The sequence below is a fragment of the Notamacropus eugenii genome, chromosome 3 (assembly GCF_028372415.1).
Source record: "Notamacropus eugenii isolate mMacEug1 chromosome 3, mMacEug1.pri_v2, whole genome shotgun sequence".
NCBI classification, from domain to species: Eukaryota; Metazoa; Chordata; class Mammalia; order Diprotodontia; family Macropodidae; genus Notamacropus; species Notamacropus eugenii.
In genome coordinates this window covers 377361085-377382620 of record NC_092874.1, presented here as the reverse complement: position 1 = coordinate 377382620, position 21536 = coordinate 377361085, and the positions used below count along the sequence as shown (strand labels likewise).

Here is a 21536-nt window from a genome sequence, read left to right as displayed (position 1 = left end):
AAGAGTTGCCTGGGCTACTGAGAGGGTGAGTAATTTGTCCAAGATTCCACAGCCAGTATGGATCAGGGGTGTGATTTGAATACAGGTCTTCCTGACTTCGAGAGTCACTTAGCCTTTCACAGATCTAGAACTTGAAAAGAACTTAGGGACTTTGGAGCTGGACTCTTTTCATTGTATAGGTAAGGAAGATGAAGCCCAGTTAAGCGATTTGGGCTAAGTCACATAGGTAGTAAATGTCAGAGCTGGAATTTTGACCCAGGTCCCTAGACTCCAAATCTAGACTGTTTTCACTGTTCCACACAGTTTCCTGTTTTGACTCGTGCTCTTTCCAACCTGAGCCACTGTGCCATAAGTTGGACAGTCTAGTAGCTTCCTATTCCATGGATCACATTGTACTGAATCTGGACTCATGTGGCTACCTTATCAGCTTAGCCCAGTGCAGTCCAGAACTCCTTAGCTCAAAAGATCCACCAGCCTCAACCTTCTCAGTAGAAGGGATTATAGGTGTGTGCCACCACAGTCCATTAAAATATATCTATGAAAACAGATGTGTTATATATAGAAGCTAGAGTGATAGACCTGAAGTCTGGGAAGGTCTGGCCAAGATCCTACCTTTGAGACTAACTAGCTGTGTGATCATAGGTAAGTCACAAATATGAATGCACAGGTAACAATCTAACACTTCAAGTTATAGTTAGGTTGTAATCTTTAGGGAGTTTCCATCTTGAAGAAATCACAGGTCCTTGACAAATCAGTCTAGATACTCATTAAAAATTTTTTTTTTTAAACTTTGGACCTGTGATTTCTTTGGTACAGCAAACTTTAATAAGGAAACTTCCTTCACCACTGCATTTCAGCAACTTCTGCAATTTATAATCTCAAAGATTGCTTGGGGACACTGAGAGGTCAAGTAATTTGTCTAGTGTCACACGGCAGAATGTGTCAGAGATAGGATATGAACTAAGTCATCCTGATCTCAAGGCTGATTCTCTAGCCATACTCTCAACCAAGGGTTCTCAACCTGAGACTCATGAACTTATCTTTAAGAAAAATTCAATAACTATATTTCAACATAATTGAAACAGTTTCTTGTTTCCTAAGGCTGAGGCTGGTGGATCTCTTGAGCTCAAGAGTTCTGGGGTGCAGTGTGTTAAACTGATTGAGTATCTACACTGAGTTCCTATGTATTTTATTTTATGCATAAAAGCATTATTTAGAAAGGGATCCATAGACTTCATCAGTTTGCCAAAGGGGTCTAGAATCACTATTTTCTCTCTATGTACACACACATATATCTTTTAAAATAACCTGTCAAATAGACAGTGCTTATGAATGTCTCTTGACTTGACCCTCTTATTTAAAGCTCTTTACAATCTGACTTCCACCAAGATTTAGTCTGTTTTGATTCCACTCAACTAACATTTATTAAGCATGTATTGTGTGTATACTACTGTGCTAGATTCTGGGAGAGTTTAGGAAGCACGTGGTTCCCGACCTCAAGGATCTTATTATCTCACATAGTCTTCTCTTTTCCTAACTACTTGGAACCTAATGGCATTGTAAGGAATTAAAAGGAAGTAATAATAAAATAGTAACTGAGGATGTAAGGGATATATTATATATAGTATGTAATACATAAGAATATATAGTATATAATATATAAGAATATATATACATATGTGTGTGTGTGTGTGTGTGTGTATATATATATATATATATATATATATATATATATATATATATATATATACATTCTTTTTTTCCTGTTTCTTGAAAAAGTCCAGCATCTGCCCTCTGCCCCCTAATCTGGGGATTAGGTCTGTTGAATTCTCAAGTCAAATGCCATCTCTTTTAGGGAACCTTCCTTGAATTCTCTTATCGGTAATGTCTTTCCCTTTCTTGGATGAGTCATAACATGTTTGTCTTAGATCTTAGTGCATTTGTCCCTGTAACACTGTAAACTCCATGAGTACAGGTCCACGTCTTATTTCAACTTTGTATTTCCTTTAGCACCTACCCAATGTTCTGTTAATATATGTTTGTTACACTGAATTGTTGAATCTCAAATGCTTCCCTTAAAGAGAATAAAGAAATATAAATATAGGTCAAGTAGAATAACAGCTAAAATACTTTTCACTGAAGCCAAAAGATAAATTAACACGTTATTTATTTCAACTATTCAACAGAGGAAAACAACAGAACATTTGATCAGATTAGGTCAACCACAAGGTCCAGAGGAGCTGTAATCTCAGAAATACAACTCCAGTTCTCTCCATGTACTCCATTAGGATAGGAGTAGAATGAGCTAGCTGGTAACTGATGAATCAATAATGATGCCCACCGGCTGACAGTAATTGTAAGGGTGAACCAAATTGATTTTACATTAATGGATCAATTAGAATTGTAAGATGAAGTTTATGTCCCCGAATCAAGCAGGAATGGAAAATGTTAGTAAAGATTCCATGCCTATGTTTGCTGTTAGCAGTCTATGTGAAATGAAATTCAATTAATTTTAATTCAACAAACATTTGTTAAGCACCTACTATATACTCCGAACTGGTAGGTACTAGGGATAGGGAAAAAACCCCAATAACTCCAAAGACCAATAAGCAAACCAGTTCCAATCTTCAAGGATTCTGTGTTGGAGGAAGTACAGAATATAAATAAATATAAATCTATACAAAGAAAGGTAAAATAATTTTAAGAAAGAGAAAATGCTAATAACTTAAGGTGTGGGAACGCAATCAAGAAAGAAAGTAGAGGGAGGCATTCCTGAGCTGTGCTTTAAAGGAATCTAGGAGTTCCATGAAGTAGAGGTGAGAACAAAATATAATCCAAACACTGGAGACTACTTCTGTGGCAAAAAATGAAATATTAAGTACAGGGAACAGCTAGCTGCTCGGTTTAACTGAAGTAGAAAAAGCATGAAAGAATACTATGGAAAAATCCTGGACATTTCGGTGGCAGTTAGACCATGGGGAGCTTTAAATAAGAGGATCAAGTCAAGTCAACAAGCGTTTATTAAGTGCTTGTTATATATCATGCATTGTGCTAACTGCTGGGGATATAAAGAAAGACAAACATCCGTGCCTGATCTCAAGGAAATCACAGTGGGAGATGACAGGCAAGGAACTGTATACAGATAGGATATATGCAGGATAAATATACAGGGCTTTTTTTGTATTGTGTACTAGGGCCAATAGGAAGCCAAGAATCAATTTTGAATGTGTGTGTGTGTGTGTGTGTGTGTGTGTGTGTGTGTGTGTGTGTGTGTGTGATGGGGTGACATGGTCAGATCCACATTTTAGGAGCATCACACTGGTAGTCCTATGGAGGCTAGACTAGCAAGGGAAGAGCCTGGAGGCTGGGAGGAAAAATTAGAAGGCTGTTATAATAGTCTAGGTAAGAGATGACTCTGGCCTGAACATGGGGAGTGGCTGTATGAGGAGACAGAAGATGGGATGGATTTAAGAGATGTCAGGGAAGGAGGATCAACAAGTTGTGTGGATGTTACGAAGTTCTTAGCAGAAAATTAGTATTCATAAGTATAAGAATATATAGAAGTGATTAGAGAAAAGCAGCACCCACTAGACTGGGGCCAACCAGTAAACCATAGCCCATGGGCCAAATCCAGCCTACTGCCTCTTTTGGCATGGTGAGTGAGTTTTACATTTTAAAATGTAAAACAAAACCATGTGGAAGGATGGATTTGACGTGTAGGCCTTAGTTGCTGACCTCTGAACTAGACCTTTGGCATTCAATGTATTATCCATGAGTCAGATGGAGTTCTCTTGACACCTGGGTGTAGGTCAAGGGATTTCTTTTTAAAATGTTTTTACCTGAACTGGTTAGTTAAAACATTAGGTTAGCACAGCTAACACATAGGACAAAGTGTACCAACAAGGCCCAACCTGAAATTTCTACCTTAAGTGGCCAAACTCTGGGCAATGTTTGGCTCCTGGGGGCATGGTGAATATTGATACCATTTTATAAAACTGCTGCAATGGCAACTGAAAGTCATTATCATTGATGTAAATCTAAAGGTAGAACCAAGATGTGCCTGACTAAACACACCCTGTAGGTCTCAAGAATAATTTAGTCCGTTCAATAATAATATGCTAATGGATTTGATCAGAATTGATCAGCCACTAGCTCAAAGCCACTGTGCCCTTTTTGTACAAAGAAAATTGATTAAGTTGGCTTTTTTTGGTGCTGCATTTGCATTGCTGATAAAACATTCATATCTTTTGAATTACTAATAGATAAACCTTCAACACCGTTAACAATGAAATATTCCCACAGTCCACACACAACTGGATAGCTTCACAGGTGACCCAGTACTGAAAACACCTGGATACCCCCAAGGCAAGCAATCACTGGGTACTGAGTTAATCAGCAAAGACCTGTGGAGACAGGCACAGAAGGCAACCAGCTGATCAGAAGACCAGGGGACGACAAAGAAAAGGGGCTACACAAGCGTCTTTCTACTCTGTGAAAGGCCAAGGGAAAGCTGTTTTTCAGGAGACATTCCTTAGAAACCTTTACTTTGTGATGTCTCTAGAGCACTCCTCTCCCATCCCCTACCTGTGTCCTCCCCACCCCCCGTCCCACCATGCATTTATTCACTAACCTATAGTAAATATAGACTGTGTATAAACAAACGTGTGTGTGTGTGTGTGTTTTGAAGAATTACCTACATCAGTCACGCTCACTCCTAATCCAGTTCAGCTCCTGACTTTCCAGACTTTTCTCCCTTCCTCCTTTGTGGGTATCTTCCCCCCCACCGCTTGCCCCCACGTTCAGCTACATTTTTATGTGTTGTCTCCCTCCGACAGAATGGGGGCTTCTGGATCACAAGGCCTGTCCTTTTGGACATAGTAGGTACTTAATGCTTTATCTGATTTACTTTACTATGTAAATGTAAGTCATTGTTTTTCGTCTTATTTTTATACTTAATTGAGAAAACAACATATGGTATGAATGGGTCAATACCCACCAGGGACCTTATCTCTTATGACAAAGATTAGTTTCCCCTAAAAGGGGGTAAAGCTGGTCAGCCTCTGCTTCTCCTGGTCACCTAAGGGCATAAAAAGTCTCATCTCTTTTGAGTTGGGGCCCCTCCAACTTGATGAATGTCTAAAGATCACCCCACATCCTGCCTTGTTGACCAAATGTGCCTTCATATGGGGATAAGGGAGGCCAAATTTATAGAGAAGCTAAGAGTCTCCATCTCCTTGTTGTATATCCATAGGGCTGAGCAAATCTCCTTTTGTTAACTGGCAAATGTTTTTTAATTCCCTATTCCTTAACTAACAGGGTGCCAGCATCAGACCTGCCCCTAACAGCTGGCATGTGCGAGAAAACAACAGTTTGAAGTTACCAAGTGTATTGTGGAAACTATAATAAATGAACAAAGCTCTCAGATCAAAAATAATTTGTAGCCATGCCAACCTGCAGGAAGGGCAATGTGGACCTGACCAAAGAATGCACAGAGAAATTTCCAAAGGAGATATTAATAGTATCTTCAAAATCCTTGCTGAGCATTCAAGATCCCCCCCAATATGCCACCACCCTACTTTTCTCTCCTTATTTCTCCCCACTCAAGTTCATTCTCTACTCGGCTGTCAAAGTGACCTTCCTACAGCACAGGTCTGATATCACTCCTCTGTTCAATAAACCTCAAGGGCACCCTATTACTTCCAGGATCAAATATAAATTCCTCTATTTAGCATTCAAAGCCCTTTACAACCTGACTCCAACCTACCTGCCCAGCCTTATGATATACTAATCTACTTTACGTCCACTCTGGTCTGGCCAAACTCTCCTTCCAATTCCTTATACATGACACTCCAGCTTTCATCTCCGGGTCTATCTGTGTAATGAATGCCTTTGCTTTCTTCAAGACTCAGTTCAAGGGCTGCCTCGTACAGTACATGAAATCTTTCTCAATCCCCCTACTGTTACTGTCTTTCTCCTGCCCCTATCACCTTTTATCTATCTGTATAGTCTCCCCTAACTAGATATTAAGGTCCTTGAAGGCATGAACTGTCTCACTTTTGGTTGTGAATCCTTGGGGGCTAGCATAGTGCTTGGTAGTCAAAGGTTGATGAGCATTCCTCCCCTCTATATAGTCTATGTGTAATGTAAACTTCGGGCATGCACAGAGCTGTCCTGTCTGTATCTGACTGATCCCATGCATCTTCTCACTGCTGCAGGATGCAAGCATGTCAGGATAATGAAGCCATCCCCCTATTGGTCCCTTAGCCCCACGAATGGAGTTCACCATTTAAAAAAAGAGAGGCAGCTTCTGGTCTATCTTCTTTCTTCAACTCCCTCAGATCTCCATTCCTAGTCTTTTTCTTTCTCTCAACTCCACAGTATGGTGACTGTTTCCACATAGTTACTTAGAGAAAAGACTCAACTAGATGAGCTTATGTCTGGCCCTCTGGTCTGCCTCTTCTGCCTTGTGTTTCTTTGCCTGATCATAGGTGACTGAGTTATGATCCTGAGATGTACCCACCTTGTGAGTTGGAGAGGCCTGGAGATCTTGGGTGCTTAGTCAGTGCTGGGGGTGGCCCTCATATCCCTAAAGGTCTCACTAGAGGAGAAGATTGCCACTGGCTCTGGAGCCCTGGGCTGCCTTGTTAGAAGATGAACCAAGAAGCGACTGTATGGACAGCATAGAACTAAGGTGAAATGTGAAATATTTAACAGTCCTGTGAACTGCATCATGTCTTGATGTTTTAAAATATTAACCTCCCAAGAGAGTATAACATGATTATGTTATTACTGTTGCTTGTTAGGTTTCTGTCAATGCATGCTTATGGGTTTTGGTTATTTTAAGCATTTCTTTTGTGTGGAGGAAATAAATAGCTGTTCTATACTTCATCTGTATTGTATAATGTGTACAGTTTTTATTCACTATTTTTTTGAGAGGCCCCAGACATGACCCAAACCTAAAATTTAAGTAATTTTCCAAGGACCTCTGAAGTGAGGCTGCCAGAGTGTTAGAAAAAGAACCTAATCCATTTCAATAGAGAGCAGGTTCCCATAGGATGAACCTGGTTACATAGTGAATGTAGAGAGGCCCCTTAGTGGAGGAGAGGGAGAGGTCTTAGTGCTTCAGAAGCTCAGGCTTGGCCATAGTTCATTATTGTTAAATATGTTTCAGCCAGACTAGGATACTCTCCATCTCCAAAACAGTCCTTAGTCCTTTACATACATTTTTCTCCATGCCTGGAATTTTTTACTGGAATCATTTTTGCCTATTGAATTCTTTCAGTTCAGTCGTTTTTCAGTTGCGTCCAATTCATCATGACCCCATTGGGGTTTTCTTGCCAAAGATACTGGTATGATTTGCCATTTCCTTGTCCAGCTCATTTTACAGATGAGGAAACTGAGGCAAACAGGGTTAAGTGATTTGCCCAGGGTCACACAGCTAATCAGTGTCTAAAGCCAGACTTGAGCTCAGAGTCTTCCGACTTCAGGCCCAGGAACTCTAACCACTGTTCCACCTAGGATAACCCAAATATCTCTTCTTTTCTGGCTTAATCCTTTAGTAACTTTCTTTTATTTTCCCTTCTGGAACTCACATAGAAATTCTCTTAATGCCCAGATGGTATATCCAGATATGCCACAGGAGGGGCTCCTCTTCTGTCTCCTCCACAAAGTGTGAAATCTTTAGACAAGGTGTAAATTCTTGACTTCCCCGCTGATGAGGCCATAAATAGTCACACCAATTCCTCAGGGACAAATCCAGTCTAGTCCTTCCCTTTACTCTCAACACTGTCTTCCCTCTCCCTTCCCCCCTTCTTCACCCCTACCTCTGCTCCCCTCCCAAAAGAAAAGGAACTCAGAGATGCTAAAGAATCAAGCAACTCTTATTTTTTATTAGCCTTTGCCTTTCTTGGGGACCTCGTCTATCCTCCCTTATAGTATCACCCTGGGTGGAGTCCTTTACACCTGGTCTAGATTACATACTTTTGGCATAATGTACATTACAGTTATCAATATAATATATCTTATCTTCTACCGGACTGTAAGTTCCTTGGGGGAACAGATATATCTTACCTAAACTTTTTTCACCAGTAATTAGCACAGAATTCGGCACTCATAAGGCGCTTAATACATTTTTCTTGTGTGGATGAATAAGCCCACCCCATTTTGTTCACGTAATTTAAAAACAGTATTGGTTGCCATTGTTCTAACTTTGTATCTTCAAACCAGATTGTATGAACTTAGATTTGAATGAAACAGATTTGCTATATGAAATCATAATCCCCCTAATCCCCTCTTGTCAGGATAGATACACCAAACTCCTTTTCTTCTGCTCCAAATGATCTATGAACTGTGCATTTTTTTGTGGGGAGATTCTAATTTATAATGCCTTATATATGTTTATATACAATATATATGATATACAAATATAATGCATTACTTCAAAAAGAATGCTGGGTGTGATACAACCCACAAATATTATCTTATTTGAGCTTTACAACAACCCTGCAAAGGTAGGTGCTGATATTATCCCTATGCTGAGGAATTAGACACAAACAGAAGTTGTGACTTGCCCAGGGTCACACAGCTACCGTCTGAGGCATATTTGAACTGACTGTACACCCAGTTCTTTACTCATTGTGCCACCTAATTGTTTCAGGAAGATGAAAGTATTCTAGTTTTCACACAGAATTTGTTTTATAAACAAGACTCAGAATACTGCCCCCTATATGTGCCCCATCTATATTATTCAATATAGCACAATCAAATGCATATTCTCACATGCATGGGAAAATACAATTTCAGAAGACAGTAACACTAACACAGACTAATCTGATTGTGAGGTGGGTGGGAAAAAAGGGGATGAGACCAGGCTGAATGACTGAAAAATCTGAATGATAGGATAGTTCATCATTTTAACTTTATATGGTGACAATACTTAGAAACATACAAAAAAGAAACACTCCTCCTCCCCCTTCATTTCCAAATCTATACAATAACTGGAAATAGACACATAAATGGATTTGAAGTCAGAAAACCTAGGTTCTTATCTGGATCTAACATGTATTTTCTGTATTACATTGAGTAAGCCAGTTAACTGCTCAGAAACTCAGTTTCTTCATCTGTAAAATGAGAGTAGGAATAGATGAACTTTAAGATCTCTTCCAACTCAAAACTTATGATCTTATGGACCATGCCCTAGGAGACTTTCTTAGGAGACTTACTTTACCCATGTACTTCACATGCCAATTGAGGATGTGTAAATGAATCATTCTAAAATGCTTGAAAAGTCTTTGTTCTCTTAAGAAATTCAAACATTATCTAGATTTTTTGTTTATACTATTAATTGATCTAGAACACCCCTTTTTTTAAATGTGCCATTTATAACTTAATTTATCCCAGCCTCATCTGAATGACACTAAATTTCAAATCAGTGGAATCTAAATAAATGAGTTTTTACAGCATCTATCCGAAGTACTAAATACTGAATTAATGACCCAGTTTTGACCTTTCCTGTAGTCACCTTCAATCTTGATTTTATAGGCTGGAGAGCATGGAACAGGGTTTATTGTGAAATCTGCTAATGCATCCTGATAATCTATTATTTATAACAATAGCATCTATTACCAATGCTTGCCCAGAGCCTAGAATTCCCTTCTGCTGCCAGGTTTATCCAGTTTTCAAGAGACTTAGAAACAGAAACTTATTCAGAATACAGATAAAATTTGTTTTTATTTTTACTTCTCTTCTGGAAAATTCACATTGAACTATTTAAGAAGCACTCTCCTTTATACAGAGCAGATTTCCATGCTGCACACCACTCTAGTTAGTGTTGTTTTGAAATAATGCAAGTAAGATGTTGTAGCAAAACCCCATTATATCCTGTGTGTCTGTTATACCCTTCAAGTCTCTGCCAAGGTGGCTTTAGTCAGGAACTAGCTAGCCCTATAGGTGCTAGGAAATAATTTAATATTTCTAGGAAATCATTTAATACCACTTGGTAGGGCACTCTGTAGCTATACTCTGATGGACCTTGTAGAGGGTGAAGGAGAGTGATGGGCAATGATGAGTCAGCCATACATTTGGTGACTTACCTCCATGTTGTACTTTTCCACCGTCCTTCTTAAAGGATCCACAGCCTGCCAGCAAATCAAAATGCAGAGATCAATCAGTAGCATCCCTCCAACAATTACCAGCAGCTTCTGGTCTTTAATGATCTGCAGGGACAAGTAGGAGTAGAACAGAAGGCTAAGGTGAATTATAGGTTTCCCTATAGTAGCTGAAGGAGTATGACCCACCATGGGGTGTTTAAATACTATCTCTATGAACCCAACTTCTCTCTTTTCCTTTGATATTTTCACTTTGAAGTAGACTGGGACATGGAGGAGGAATGGTATATATACTTGAGCACTTGTATTGTGGTGTCTAATGATCCTTGGCATCTTTCTCATTGAGATTTTCACCCCATTTGAAAGGATGATTTAGAGACTCAGGGATTTAAGGTGAAAGGGGCCTTAGGAACCATGTATTCCATCTCCCAAGAGGCAGATAGGCAGCACAGTGTTCTCGTCCTGGAGTCAGGAGGACCTGAATTCAAATCTTGCTCTAGACACTTACTAGTTGTGTGGCTCTAGGTAGTCCCTTAACCTCTGTTTGTCTTGGTTTCCTCAATTGTAAAATGGGGATAATAATAGCACCTGTCTAAAGCTTGGGTCCAACCATATCATTCCCCCACGTCACAATAAATTCTAGTGGTTCTCTATCACCTCCAGGATAAAATATAAATTCTTCTGTTTGATGTTCAAAGTCCTTCACACCTTAGGCACCCATCCTTCCACCTTTCCAATCTTCTTACACTTTGCCCCCTGCTCTTTTTCCCCAACATAAGACACTGATACTGGTTTCCTTGCAGTTCCTTGCACAAGACACTCCATCTCTTGGCACTGGGCACCATCACTGGCTGTCCTCCATGCCTAGAATGCTCTCCCTTCTCATCTCTGCCTCCTGATTTCTCTCTCTTCTTTCAAGTCCCAGCTACAATTCCACTTTCTACAGGAAGTCTTTCCCAATCCCTCTTAATTCTAGTGCTTTTCTGCTGTTGCTTAGCTTTTGTGGATTCTGTTCAGAGCTTATTTGTACTTAGATGTTTGCATGTTGTCACTTCCATTAGACTGGGAGCTCCTCAGGGGTAGGGACTATCTTTTGCCTTTCCTTGTAACCCCAAAGCTAACTAGCAGACATTGCTTACTTGTAGACAGTAAATGCTTCTTTCCCTCCCACTCAAACCCCACTTTAGAGATAAGAAAAAGTCCTAGGAAAGTTAAGGAATGGATCCTTAGGTTGCATTGCTAATTTGTGATAGAACTGGGGCTAAAGCTCAGGTTTACATCCATTTGATGACACCAGTGATGAAAACATATTAAATAGAGTCTTAGAGTTAGTCAAGAGCTTTTTTCACGACAGCTTCTGGGAGGTGGATTATGTATTATTAACTCCATTTTATTGATGGGGAAAACTAAGGCTCAGAGAGATTGAGGGACCTGGCTATGATCACACATATGGTAAGTTTCAGAAGCAGGATTCAAATACCAGCCTCATGATTCTCTATCCAATTCTATGTCTACTAGGTCCCTATCCAGAATCCTTTTAGAAACAGATTGTTCCATCAATACGCAGGGGCATCATGGTATAGTGGAAAAAGACTTTGAATTAGATGAGTCTGAAGCAAAAGTGTTCTTAATCAGGGGTGTGGTGGAGCCAGCTTGGACCACCAAATTGTTAAATTTTCAGTGTGAGCATTTACACTTTAGAAATAGATAAAGGCTACAAATCAGGGCTTGATTTATTATTTTGATGATTGTACAGACTTAAGAAAGTGGTGGGGAAAATGTCAATATGGCAGAATATACTTTAAAAGTGTGTTGCAAGTTATTTCCCCAGAGATCCAGTTGTTCAACATTTACCAGCACATTCCTATTCTTTAACATTTTTTGGATGTGTGACATATATCCTTTGGGCAGTCTGGTGAAGCCTATGAACTCTTTCTGAGAATGTTTCAAAAAAATTCATAATTGAAGGAAATACTAGATTTTGGTTATAGGTTAGTGAAAATAAAGATGTAGTTTTTTTTCTGTCCAAATTCATTAATCCTTATGGATCTCAGGGGGATAAGAAACCCTTGTCCAAAGACTCAAAAAGCCTGGATTCAAATTTTGACTCTGTTGCTTAATAACTGTGTAACCTTGGGAATGTCTTTTCCCTTCTTGGGCCTCAATTTTCTCGCCTATAAAATGAGAAATTTGAATAGGATGATTTAGAAGGTCTAACATTCTGTGAGGGAAAACAAGAACTGGTTGTCCAGCCTGAGATGTTTTTTTCTCTACAGATAGGTACAGATTGCAATGCTAATTTGTGACAAAAGTACTGTCTTCATTGGGACAAAAGCATGGAGGCATAACTTCCTCTAGGATATAGAAGCCATGTTACTTTGGTAGGTGGCAGTGTGGTGTAATAGATAGAGTAGTAGACTTTGGAGGCAGGAAGACCTGGGCTCAAATTTCTCCTCAGACGCTCACTAGCTGTATGACTCTAGGCAATTCACTTAACCTGTTTCCTCAACTATAAAATGAGGGTCTTAGACTCAGTGACCTCTCAGATTCCGTCAGCCCTAAATCTATGAATATGACATTCATTTGAAGTACAATGCCACAGTTTGAGAGTCTGGTGAATGAGAGCTCATAAACCAGAGTTTATAGATTGCTGACAATCCTGGCAGGGACGTCTCCCATTAGAAATGGGACATTTTAAGAAATGATTGAGTTTACTTTCATGCACAGGTAGGAATGATTTGATTTTGGGAAGGAGGAGATTCTTGTCCTAAGATGAGAACAGTGGATGCTAACTAAAGGGTTCAATTTGAATGAATCAAAATGTACCAGGAAAAATTCCCTATTGACTGGATAAGGAAGGCTGAAATGGTAATGGGAAAGATTTTAATTAAAATTTAGTCCAACAAACATGTATTAGATGATTAAGACCGACCTACGATCTTGTAGCAGAGCTAGAACAAATAGAAAGAAAATTGTAATACAAAATATAATATGATAAGTACAAAGGACAGATCTAAGGAGAGTAGTATGACATTCTGACATCCCAGACTTTGTGGCAGAAGGAATGGATAACCCTGGAACAGGGCTGGGGACAGCAGCCATTTCTTCAGGACCCTTCACTCCTGATTAGACCACTTACAGTAAATATGTATTCAGTTTGGTATACCCCAACTCTCCACCTAGAACCAAATTGTTTGTTTAGTCATTTTTTTTCAGTTGTGTTCAACTCTTCTTGACCCTTTTGGGGTTTTCTTGGCAAAGATACTAGAACAGCTTGCCATTTCCTTCTTCAGCTCGTTGTACAGATGAGGAAACTGAGGCAAACAGGGTTAAGTGACTTGCTTAGGGTCACACAGTTAGTAAATGTCTGAGGCCAGAGTTGAATTCAGGTCTTCCTGACACCAGACCTGCCACTGTACCACCTAGCTTCCCGAGTCATGGAATAATGGAGCTTCAGGGTTGGAAAGAACTGTGAAGTCTACTTGGGTTAATTAGATCCCTTAAGCATGAATCCCTTTCTCAATATCTCAGACAAGTGGTCGTTGTTGCTGGATTGAGTCTTTCCATATTCTGATATACCCTAACTGAGTGTATGTCAAGGCTCTGTCAAGACCCTTTTTTCTTTTCTCTCTACATTCGCTCTTCATGACTTCATCAGCTCATCTTTATGCAGATGACTCACAGTTCTAGTTAGCTAGTCCCCCATTCTCACCTGCCTTCTAATCTTGCATCACCAGCTGCCAATTGGACATTTCAAATGGAAGGTCCTATAGTCATCCTGAACTCAATGAGACCCAAATAGAACTCTATCTCTTCCCTCTCCCCCAAGCTCACTTCCGAGCCTCCTTATTTCTTTTCAGGGCTCTACCCTCCTTCCAATTCAGGTTCACAACCTCAGCTCTTGACTGACTCAAATGTCACATCCCTGATCACTTGCTGAATCTTGATTCTACCTCCCTAATGTCTCTCATCATCTCTTGGGTTTTAACTGTTTTCCAAATGGTTTCCCTGCCTCCAGTCTCCTCCACTCAGATGCCAAAGTGATATTTCTAAAGCACAGGTCTGACCATGTCAGTCTACTACTTAATAAATTTCAGTGGTTTCCTATTACCTCTGGAATAAAATACAAAGTCCCTTCGCATTCAAAGCTGTTCACAACCTGACTCTAAGCTCCCTTTCCAGCCTTATTAGATTATTCTGCTTCATGTAGCCTATGGTCTAGCAAAGCTAGCCTTCTTGCTATTATTTAAGACTTTACTCCATTTCCTCCTTTTCCTTGTCTTTTTGTTTTTTTTTGATTAAAGGGGTCATCCCTCGATTCACTTCTTAAGGAGGTCTCTTTGCTGAATGGGTGTTGCCTCACTCAAAATGAAAACTTGAAAAGGCCTTAGTCTAAGAAGGCCAGGGTTTCCCATTGCATCCTGGACCATCTCCAGTTGTCCTGATGAATATCTGGCTACTGGACCCAGAAGGCTCTGGAGGAGAAAGTGAGGCTGGTAACCTTGTCCAGCCCTCCCTCACTCAAATCAAAGTCAACTGCAAGTCATGTCATCATCTCCCTGATGTCATGGTCATCTTTAAGGATGAAGGACAAACCACAACCCCAGCCCAGGCTGTGCATTCCCTTTTTTATCTTCACTTCTTAGTGGACTTCTAGGAAGTTCAGGAAACTTCTAGTTTCCTTCAAAATCCAGCTCAAATATTAACATCTACATGAGTCTTTTCCTGATCCCCTCAGTTGCCAGTGCTTTTTCCCCAAATAACCTCATATGCACTTTGTAGGTGCTAGTAGGTGAACATGTCACCTTGTAGAGAAGGTAAGCTCCTTGAGGGTGAGAGCACTTTAATTTTTGTGTTTTACTCCCAGACATTAGTACAATGCCTGGAAAAGAACAGACATTTAATAAACGCTTGTTGGTTGATCCAGTCTTTGTCTGAATACCTCTTCTGACAGGTAACTCACTACACATCGAGGCAACCTGTGTTAAGATTGTATCTTGTGTATAAGATTGTTCCGGTCCCTCCGACCATTCTCTTCCTCTAAGTCATTATAGCAAGTAAGTTCATAAGTAGTCAGCATAAAGTAACAATTGCAAGAAGTAAGATTGCAAAGGGGAACCTAGAAAACATGTACAAACCATCCCAAAGATCAAAGGAGGGTGATTTGCAAAATGTGTCATATATTAACCAAAAATCATTTCCTAGTAATATGTGCTAAATCAGGGAAAGCCATTTAGGCTTTGGTGCCAGGGATCTTTTGGTCCCATTTTATATAAATCCCAGATAAGTTCCTGATACCCACAGTAAGACCAAAGAACCCCAAATGTTACAGGTAACTTTGAGGTGAAGTACATAGGTTAACTTTAAAGTTTTACAAATAACTTTGAGATGATTTGGATATGTTAATGAACTAACTCCAAGGTGACATGGATAAGACTTAGTTTGTCCCCCCGCCCTAAAACCTTATAAAATGAGACCTTAAACTCCTTTTCCTCAAGCATTTTTTTATTTCCATCTGGGTCCTTTCTGCCAGGTGCTTCCAACTCTAATTCATGCCTACATGAGTGATTCTCTGGGCCTCTCCCCCTTCTCATCCTTTTCTCTACACTGCTTGCCTCCCTCCACCACCCTCTCCCTCTCCCCATGCCATCTGCCTCTGTACTCCCTCAGACATCTTTCATCACTTATCCCTGTAGTTTCCGTGCCTGTCCGCCCCTGTATCCTCTGTGCCTTATTAAAGTATGATTGAAGCGTCACTTCCTGCTGCCATCATGGTCTTTCCCAGTGAGTACTCAAAGAACCAGGTATGCCTGCCTCATTTCATAACTTCATAAATTAGTTAGCAATTCACACTCCAGTCCATTTTTCAGTCAGTTCTAATTGTTAGGAAGTTATCCTTTTATCAAACAATAACTTTCCTCCTTGTAACTTCTATCTACCAATACCAGTTCTCTGTTGTTCAACTGTGTCTAACTCTTTGGGAAGATCCATTTGGGATTTTCTTGGCAAAGACCCTGGAGTAGTTTGTTATTTCCTTCTCTGGCTTATTTTACAGACAAAGTAACTGGGGCAAACAGCATGAAGTGATTTGCCTAGGGTCAAACAGCTAGTAAGTATCTGAAGTTGGATTTCAACTCAGGCCTTTTTTGATACCAGACCCAGAGTTCAATTCACTGCACTACCTAGATACCAGGACAAAGCAGAATAGATCTAATCCATCTTCCACATGATAACGCTAAATATTTAAAGAAACTTTGCAGAAAGCCTTACTCTGATGTCTTTTTTAGGACATGGAGTTGCTACTGAATTCTCCAGGGCTCTGGAAGTGGATTGAAGTTCAGGTAAGTTCTATCAAGAAGACGGATTTTTAGTATTGTTCCACAAACAATCTACATTTGCTTTTTGAGGAACAAGTACAGAGAGACTCAATACTGTGATGAATTTTTTGGCCATGGTGACTGATGAAACATAAAAATTAAGATGACATAATGATGACAATTTTTCTTCTAGTTAAATATCTCCATTTGCTTCAAGTTGATTCCTGTATGGCATAATTTCCAGTCCTCTTACCATCCAGTTCTCAGGACATGCTCCATCCTTGTCCATATACTTGCTACGTCACTTCATTGATCTGGGCATTCCCTCAAATAGTATGTAAGGAAATACATGGCAACCCGTCCATACATTCTCCTCTTGTGTTATTCTTGGTCATGTACTATAAAAAACTTCTAATTAAGAATCTACTCCACCACTGGTTGAGTCTTCTAAAACTTACTGGTGCCAATGCAACATCTGGGTTGATCTTCTATTATACCTAACTCCAACTTTATCACTGAATCATATCCTTTCCTGATCATAAATTTCTTAGATGTTAATTTCTTAGGTCTTAGAAAAAATATGTTGTAGAGGCTAGAGGCCCTGCCTTAGAGTCAGGAAGACTACGGTTTACATAGGCAAATCACTTACCCCTTCAGCTCTCTAAGAAACTTTCTAAGATTGTAAGTTACAGACAAATTAGTGATCTGCATCACTAGAGGGAATTACTATACTGAGAGTTCCCCAGAGATGAAATCAAAGGTCTAGACAAAAAAAAATCCTTTAAGCTATTTCTTTCTTACAAGAGGATTACAGGAACAAGGTGTGGGGTGTGGAATGTGGGGGTATAGTCTTCCAGAGAAATGGAGGGTAGAAAGGAGGGGATACCAGGGAGGAGGAAACGGCATGGCTAGAAAAAATATCCTGTTGAAGGGAGAAACGCTAGGTTAGGAAAAATAGAAAAAAGTAAACCACGTTACTCCAAAGACATTGATATATAAAACTGAAAAGAAGACAAGCATTGAACAGAAAATAATATATTTTTGGACATATTTGCTATCATGATAGTGGAACCACAGCATTTGGACTTGAACACCTTAGTGCCCAATATGCAAAGGCAGAAAAACACTTAGGTTGAATTCAAGAAGTATGGCTGGACCATACAAATATTTTACAGGGCAGAAATCTTTACTGGAAGTAATAGAGTTTTAAAAATACTGAGGTATCGCTTTCACAAATTGGAAAGATACCAAACAATTGGAGAAAGAAAATCACCGATGATTTTTATAGCAACACAACAACTACAGGCAATGCTAATCATCAACCTACATGCCTATATTCTCATCACTATAAATTTTAAGAAGGCTATGTCACATATGTATCGAGGGCATCATCAGGACCATGGTCAGAGGTTCACACAAAACAGTAGGAATGGCCCTGATCATCATAAATAGCAGTACAATTGCCACAGCTAGACTGCGCTGTGCCCAAAAGCATACAGGAGTTATTTTCAAGAATACTTAAGGAAGAACAAAGACTGTTACTGAGCCCAGAAGATTTAATGAGGCTGCCCCACTTTTCTGCTTTTCAAGAGTCTGGATTCACAGAATGACACCAAAACCCAGATGAAACTCTGAGTTATGAGAAGAGGCTTGATACATTGGGTTTTCTGAGGAGAAGTTTCCCTTATATGGGCATGACTTTTTTGTTTCTTCTTTGGTCTGATAAACTGGAGATGCCAAATATGGGGCCTCTTGGCAGCTCATGAACTGCATCACTCCTGTTTGTCCTAGAATCAGATTAAAATGTAAGTAGGAAATATTTAACAAAAATCCCCCCACAAAAAAACATAATGCTAATTTGTGGCTTTTTAATTCAAGATGCAACCTATAAGGATTCTTACAGGGCAGCGAGGTGATGCAGTGTATAGACTGCTGGGCCTGTAGTTAGGAAGTCTCATCTTCCTGAATTCAAATGTGACCTCAGACACTTACCAGCTGTGTGACCCTGAGCAAGTCACTTAATCCTGTTTGCCTCAGTTTTTCATCTGTAAAATAATCTGAAGAAGGAAATGGCAAACCATTCAAGTATCTTTGCCAAGAAAACCCTAAATGGAGTCAGAAAGAGTCAGACGTGACTGAAATGACCAAACCACAACAACTAAGGATGTTTATGTATGGTTTAGTGGCACCCTTCCTTCCTGTTTGAGTTTGATATCACTATGCTAAGCCATAGGGTACTCTGTGTGTGTGTGTGTGTGTGTGTGTGTGTGTGTGTGTGTGTGCACATTCCTTCTCCAGGCATCTTATGTCTCATAGAAGAATTGAGGTCACTCTCCATATGACAAGAGTCAGTATTCTAGTAAAGAAGTGTGCGATGACATCCAGAGAAAGAACTATGGAGGCTGAATGTAGATTGAAGCATACTATTTTCTCTTTTTTGTTTTTTCTTTCTCATGGTTTTTCCCTTTTGTCCTGGTTCTTTTGTCACAACATGACTATTGTGGAAATATATTTAATATGATTGTACATGTATGATCTTGGGGAAAGGGAAAGGAATGGGAGTGGGGAAAATGTAAAACTCAAAATCTTATAAAAGTGAATGTTGAAAACCAAAAATAAATAAATCAATCAATTTTAAAAAGAGCTTGTGATGAGAAGGCCTTCAGAGCATATTGATAATAAAGCTCACTTCTGAGACTGTCCTAATGCCCTAAGGATATGTTTTGAGAGTCTAGATGCTGTACCCAGTAGATGGAGACACTCTCTCTATGTGAACTCAAAAAACTCAGAACTTCAGAGCATCTTTCTTGAAGAAACTAAGTCTCTCAACTCCCCACTGACATGTTTATTATCATGCCATGGTGTGGAAAGCAGTAGAACTATGATTGGAAAGTACCCATTTAGGATTAGGAGAGCTACCAGGGTCTTATATAAGTGAAAGTCTGAGGAGCAGGAGATTAAGGCATGGGACAAGGGGTCTGTACAAATAGAAAGTTCAAGCACTCAGAGACTGAAGGATTGCAACCATGATCCAAAGGAAAGTGCAGGACTAGAAACCAGTAGATTAGGACAGTAGGTAGAGGGAATTAGGGAAGGAAGAGAAATTCAGGTCATTTATACAGTAGAGAGATAGAGCAGACCACACCTTAGTGAATGTAATCCTTAGATGATGGGTTCTTTGTCATCTGTTTATATTTTCAAGTCACTTAACCCCAATTGCCTCATCCTGGATCATTTCCAGTCATCCTGATGAATATCTGGTCACTGGATTCAGATGACTCTAGAGGAGAAGTGAGGCTGGTGACCTGCACAGCTCTCCCTCACTCAAAACAAAGTCAAGTGCAAGTCATGTCATTATTTCTCTGATGGCATGGTCTTCTTTGGCAGTGAAGGACAAACACACATATTTTCTGCCTAAATAGAATGTGGTTTCAGGATTTAGGACTACAGGTATAGGGAAAGTGGGTAAGACACAGGTCAATGTGCATAGAACAGAGGTCCTACATACCTCAGAAGTAAATCTAAATTAAATTGTGACCCATTAAAGAGGTTTTTCTCATACCAAAACCTGGAATCAAGAAGACCTGAGTTAATTTAAATTTAGTTTAGTCATTTAAAGATGCTTATTTGTGTAGAATGTTGTCTATAAATTTCTCAACTGGCCTGTTATTACAGTCTCCTAAATGAATTTTTCTTCTAGTTTGTCCTCTCTAATTCACCTTTCATAGTGCTTACAGAGCAATTTTTCTAAGTAGCAGGTATAAATACACGAATTTTCAGTGACTCTCAATTGCTTACCAAATACAAAGTTCCTTGGCATGATGTATAAGTCCCTCCACAATCTAGTTCTATCCTTTTTGTCTGGTCTTATCTCACATTATTCTCTTTCCCTCATTCTGACTCCTCACTTCTTTCCAATTTTTTTCCTGCTCCTTTGCTTACTGAAAACCTCCTCTTCCTTTGAGGTTCAGCCTCTACCATCAAGTCTTTCCTGAGCCTTCTCTCCTAGAAGTCACCCTTTCCTTCTAAAATCTTTTAGAACACTCTTCAATGCACTCATTCATATCACAATCAAAGGACCAACTCTAGATCTACTACACTAAGATCCAAGATCTAGAGTTAGAAGGGACCTTTGAGGCAATCTAGTTATTACTACTGAGATGGTAGAGAAGGAAATGGTAAACTGTTCTAGTATCTTTGCCAAGTATTGATATGCTATGCGGGTCATGAAGAGTCACACATGCCTGGATGACTAACAAAAGCATATATATATATATATATATATATATACATATATATTACCTCATTGATCTCATTCAAATCCTGTTATTGCTCCTTTAAGTGGAATTTGTCTATGCTAAAAAAAAATCACACTGCTTCTAAATCATAGACTCCTAAGTTTTCAGAAGACAGATGCTTGATGGATAAATCCTCTGTATAATTTCCTTGCCAAGAGCTTAGTGATGGAGGAAGCAATGACCTCCAAAGGAAATAGGTGAGGAAAAGGAGACCTAAAAAGTGAAAGAATTTGTCTGAAGTTCTACAGGAAGTAAGTAGCAGAATCAAGATTTGAACCCTAGGACTCTGACTCCAAATCTAACTCTTTTTACTGTAACATAGTAAGAGAAATAGTCAAAAAAGTATTTGATTTGGCATTAAAAGGGAATGGCTTCAATTTCCAGCACCAGAAGATAGAGATATTCTTGTCTACTTACCTATTCACCCTCCCACCCTCTTAATTGAGACTCAGGCATCTTTTTTTTTTTTTTTAAAGGTGTATGGACAATGAACTGATTTTCAAGAAAATGATTATTATAAAATTATTACACTGGTATCACAAAGTGGAAAGGGTGCAGGATTTGGAGTCAGAAAGAACCGGGTTCAAATCTTGCCTCAGATGACTTGTTAGATGTGTGACACACCTGAGAAGTCACCTAACTTCTCTATGCTTCAATTTCGTCATCTATAAAATGAGGGGATTGAACTCAGTGATCTCATCTATGACTCATACAATATTCACACACTAATTTGTACTTCACCAATGGGAGACTGGTGATAATTGGAACAGAGACTGGGTTTACTTTTACTTAGAAAATTCTTTCTTAGTAGCACA

General features: G+C 39.4%; 1 protein-coding gene across 2 annotated transcripts in view; it reads right to left on the bottom strand.

The window, feature by feature from the left end:
- GABBR2 (gamma-aminobutyric acid type B receptor subunit 2) overlaps window positions 1-21536 on the bottom strand; it is an 818519-nt gene that overhangs the window by 107220 nt on the left and 689763 nt on the right. For both annotated transcript variants that reach the window (XM_072597481.1, XM_072597480.1), the window contains exon 13: window positions 10092-10214. In XM_072597481.1, the coding sequence (XP_072453582.1) occupies window positions 10092-10214 (123 nt within the window). The remainder of the gene's footprint in view (window positions 1-10091; window positions 10215-21536) is intronic.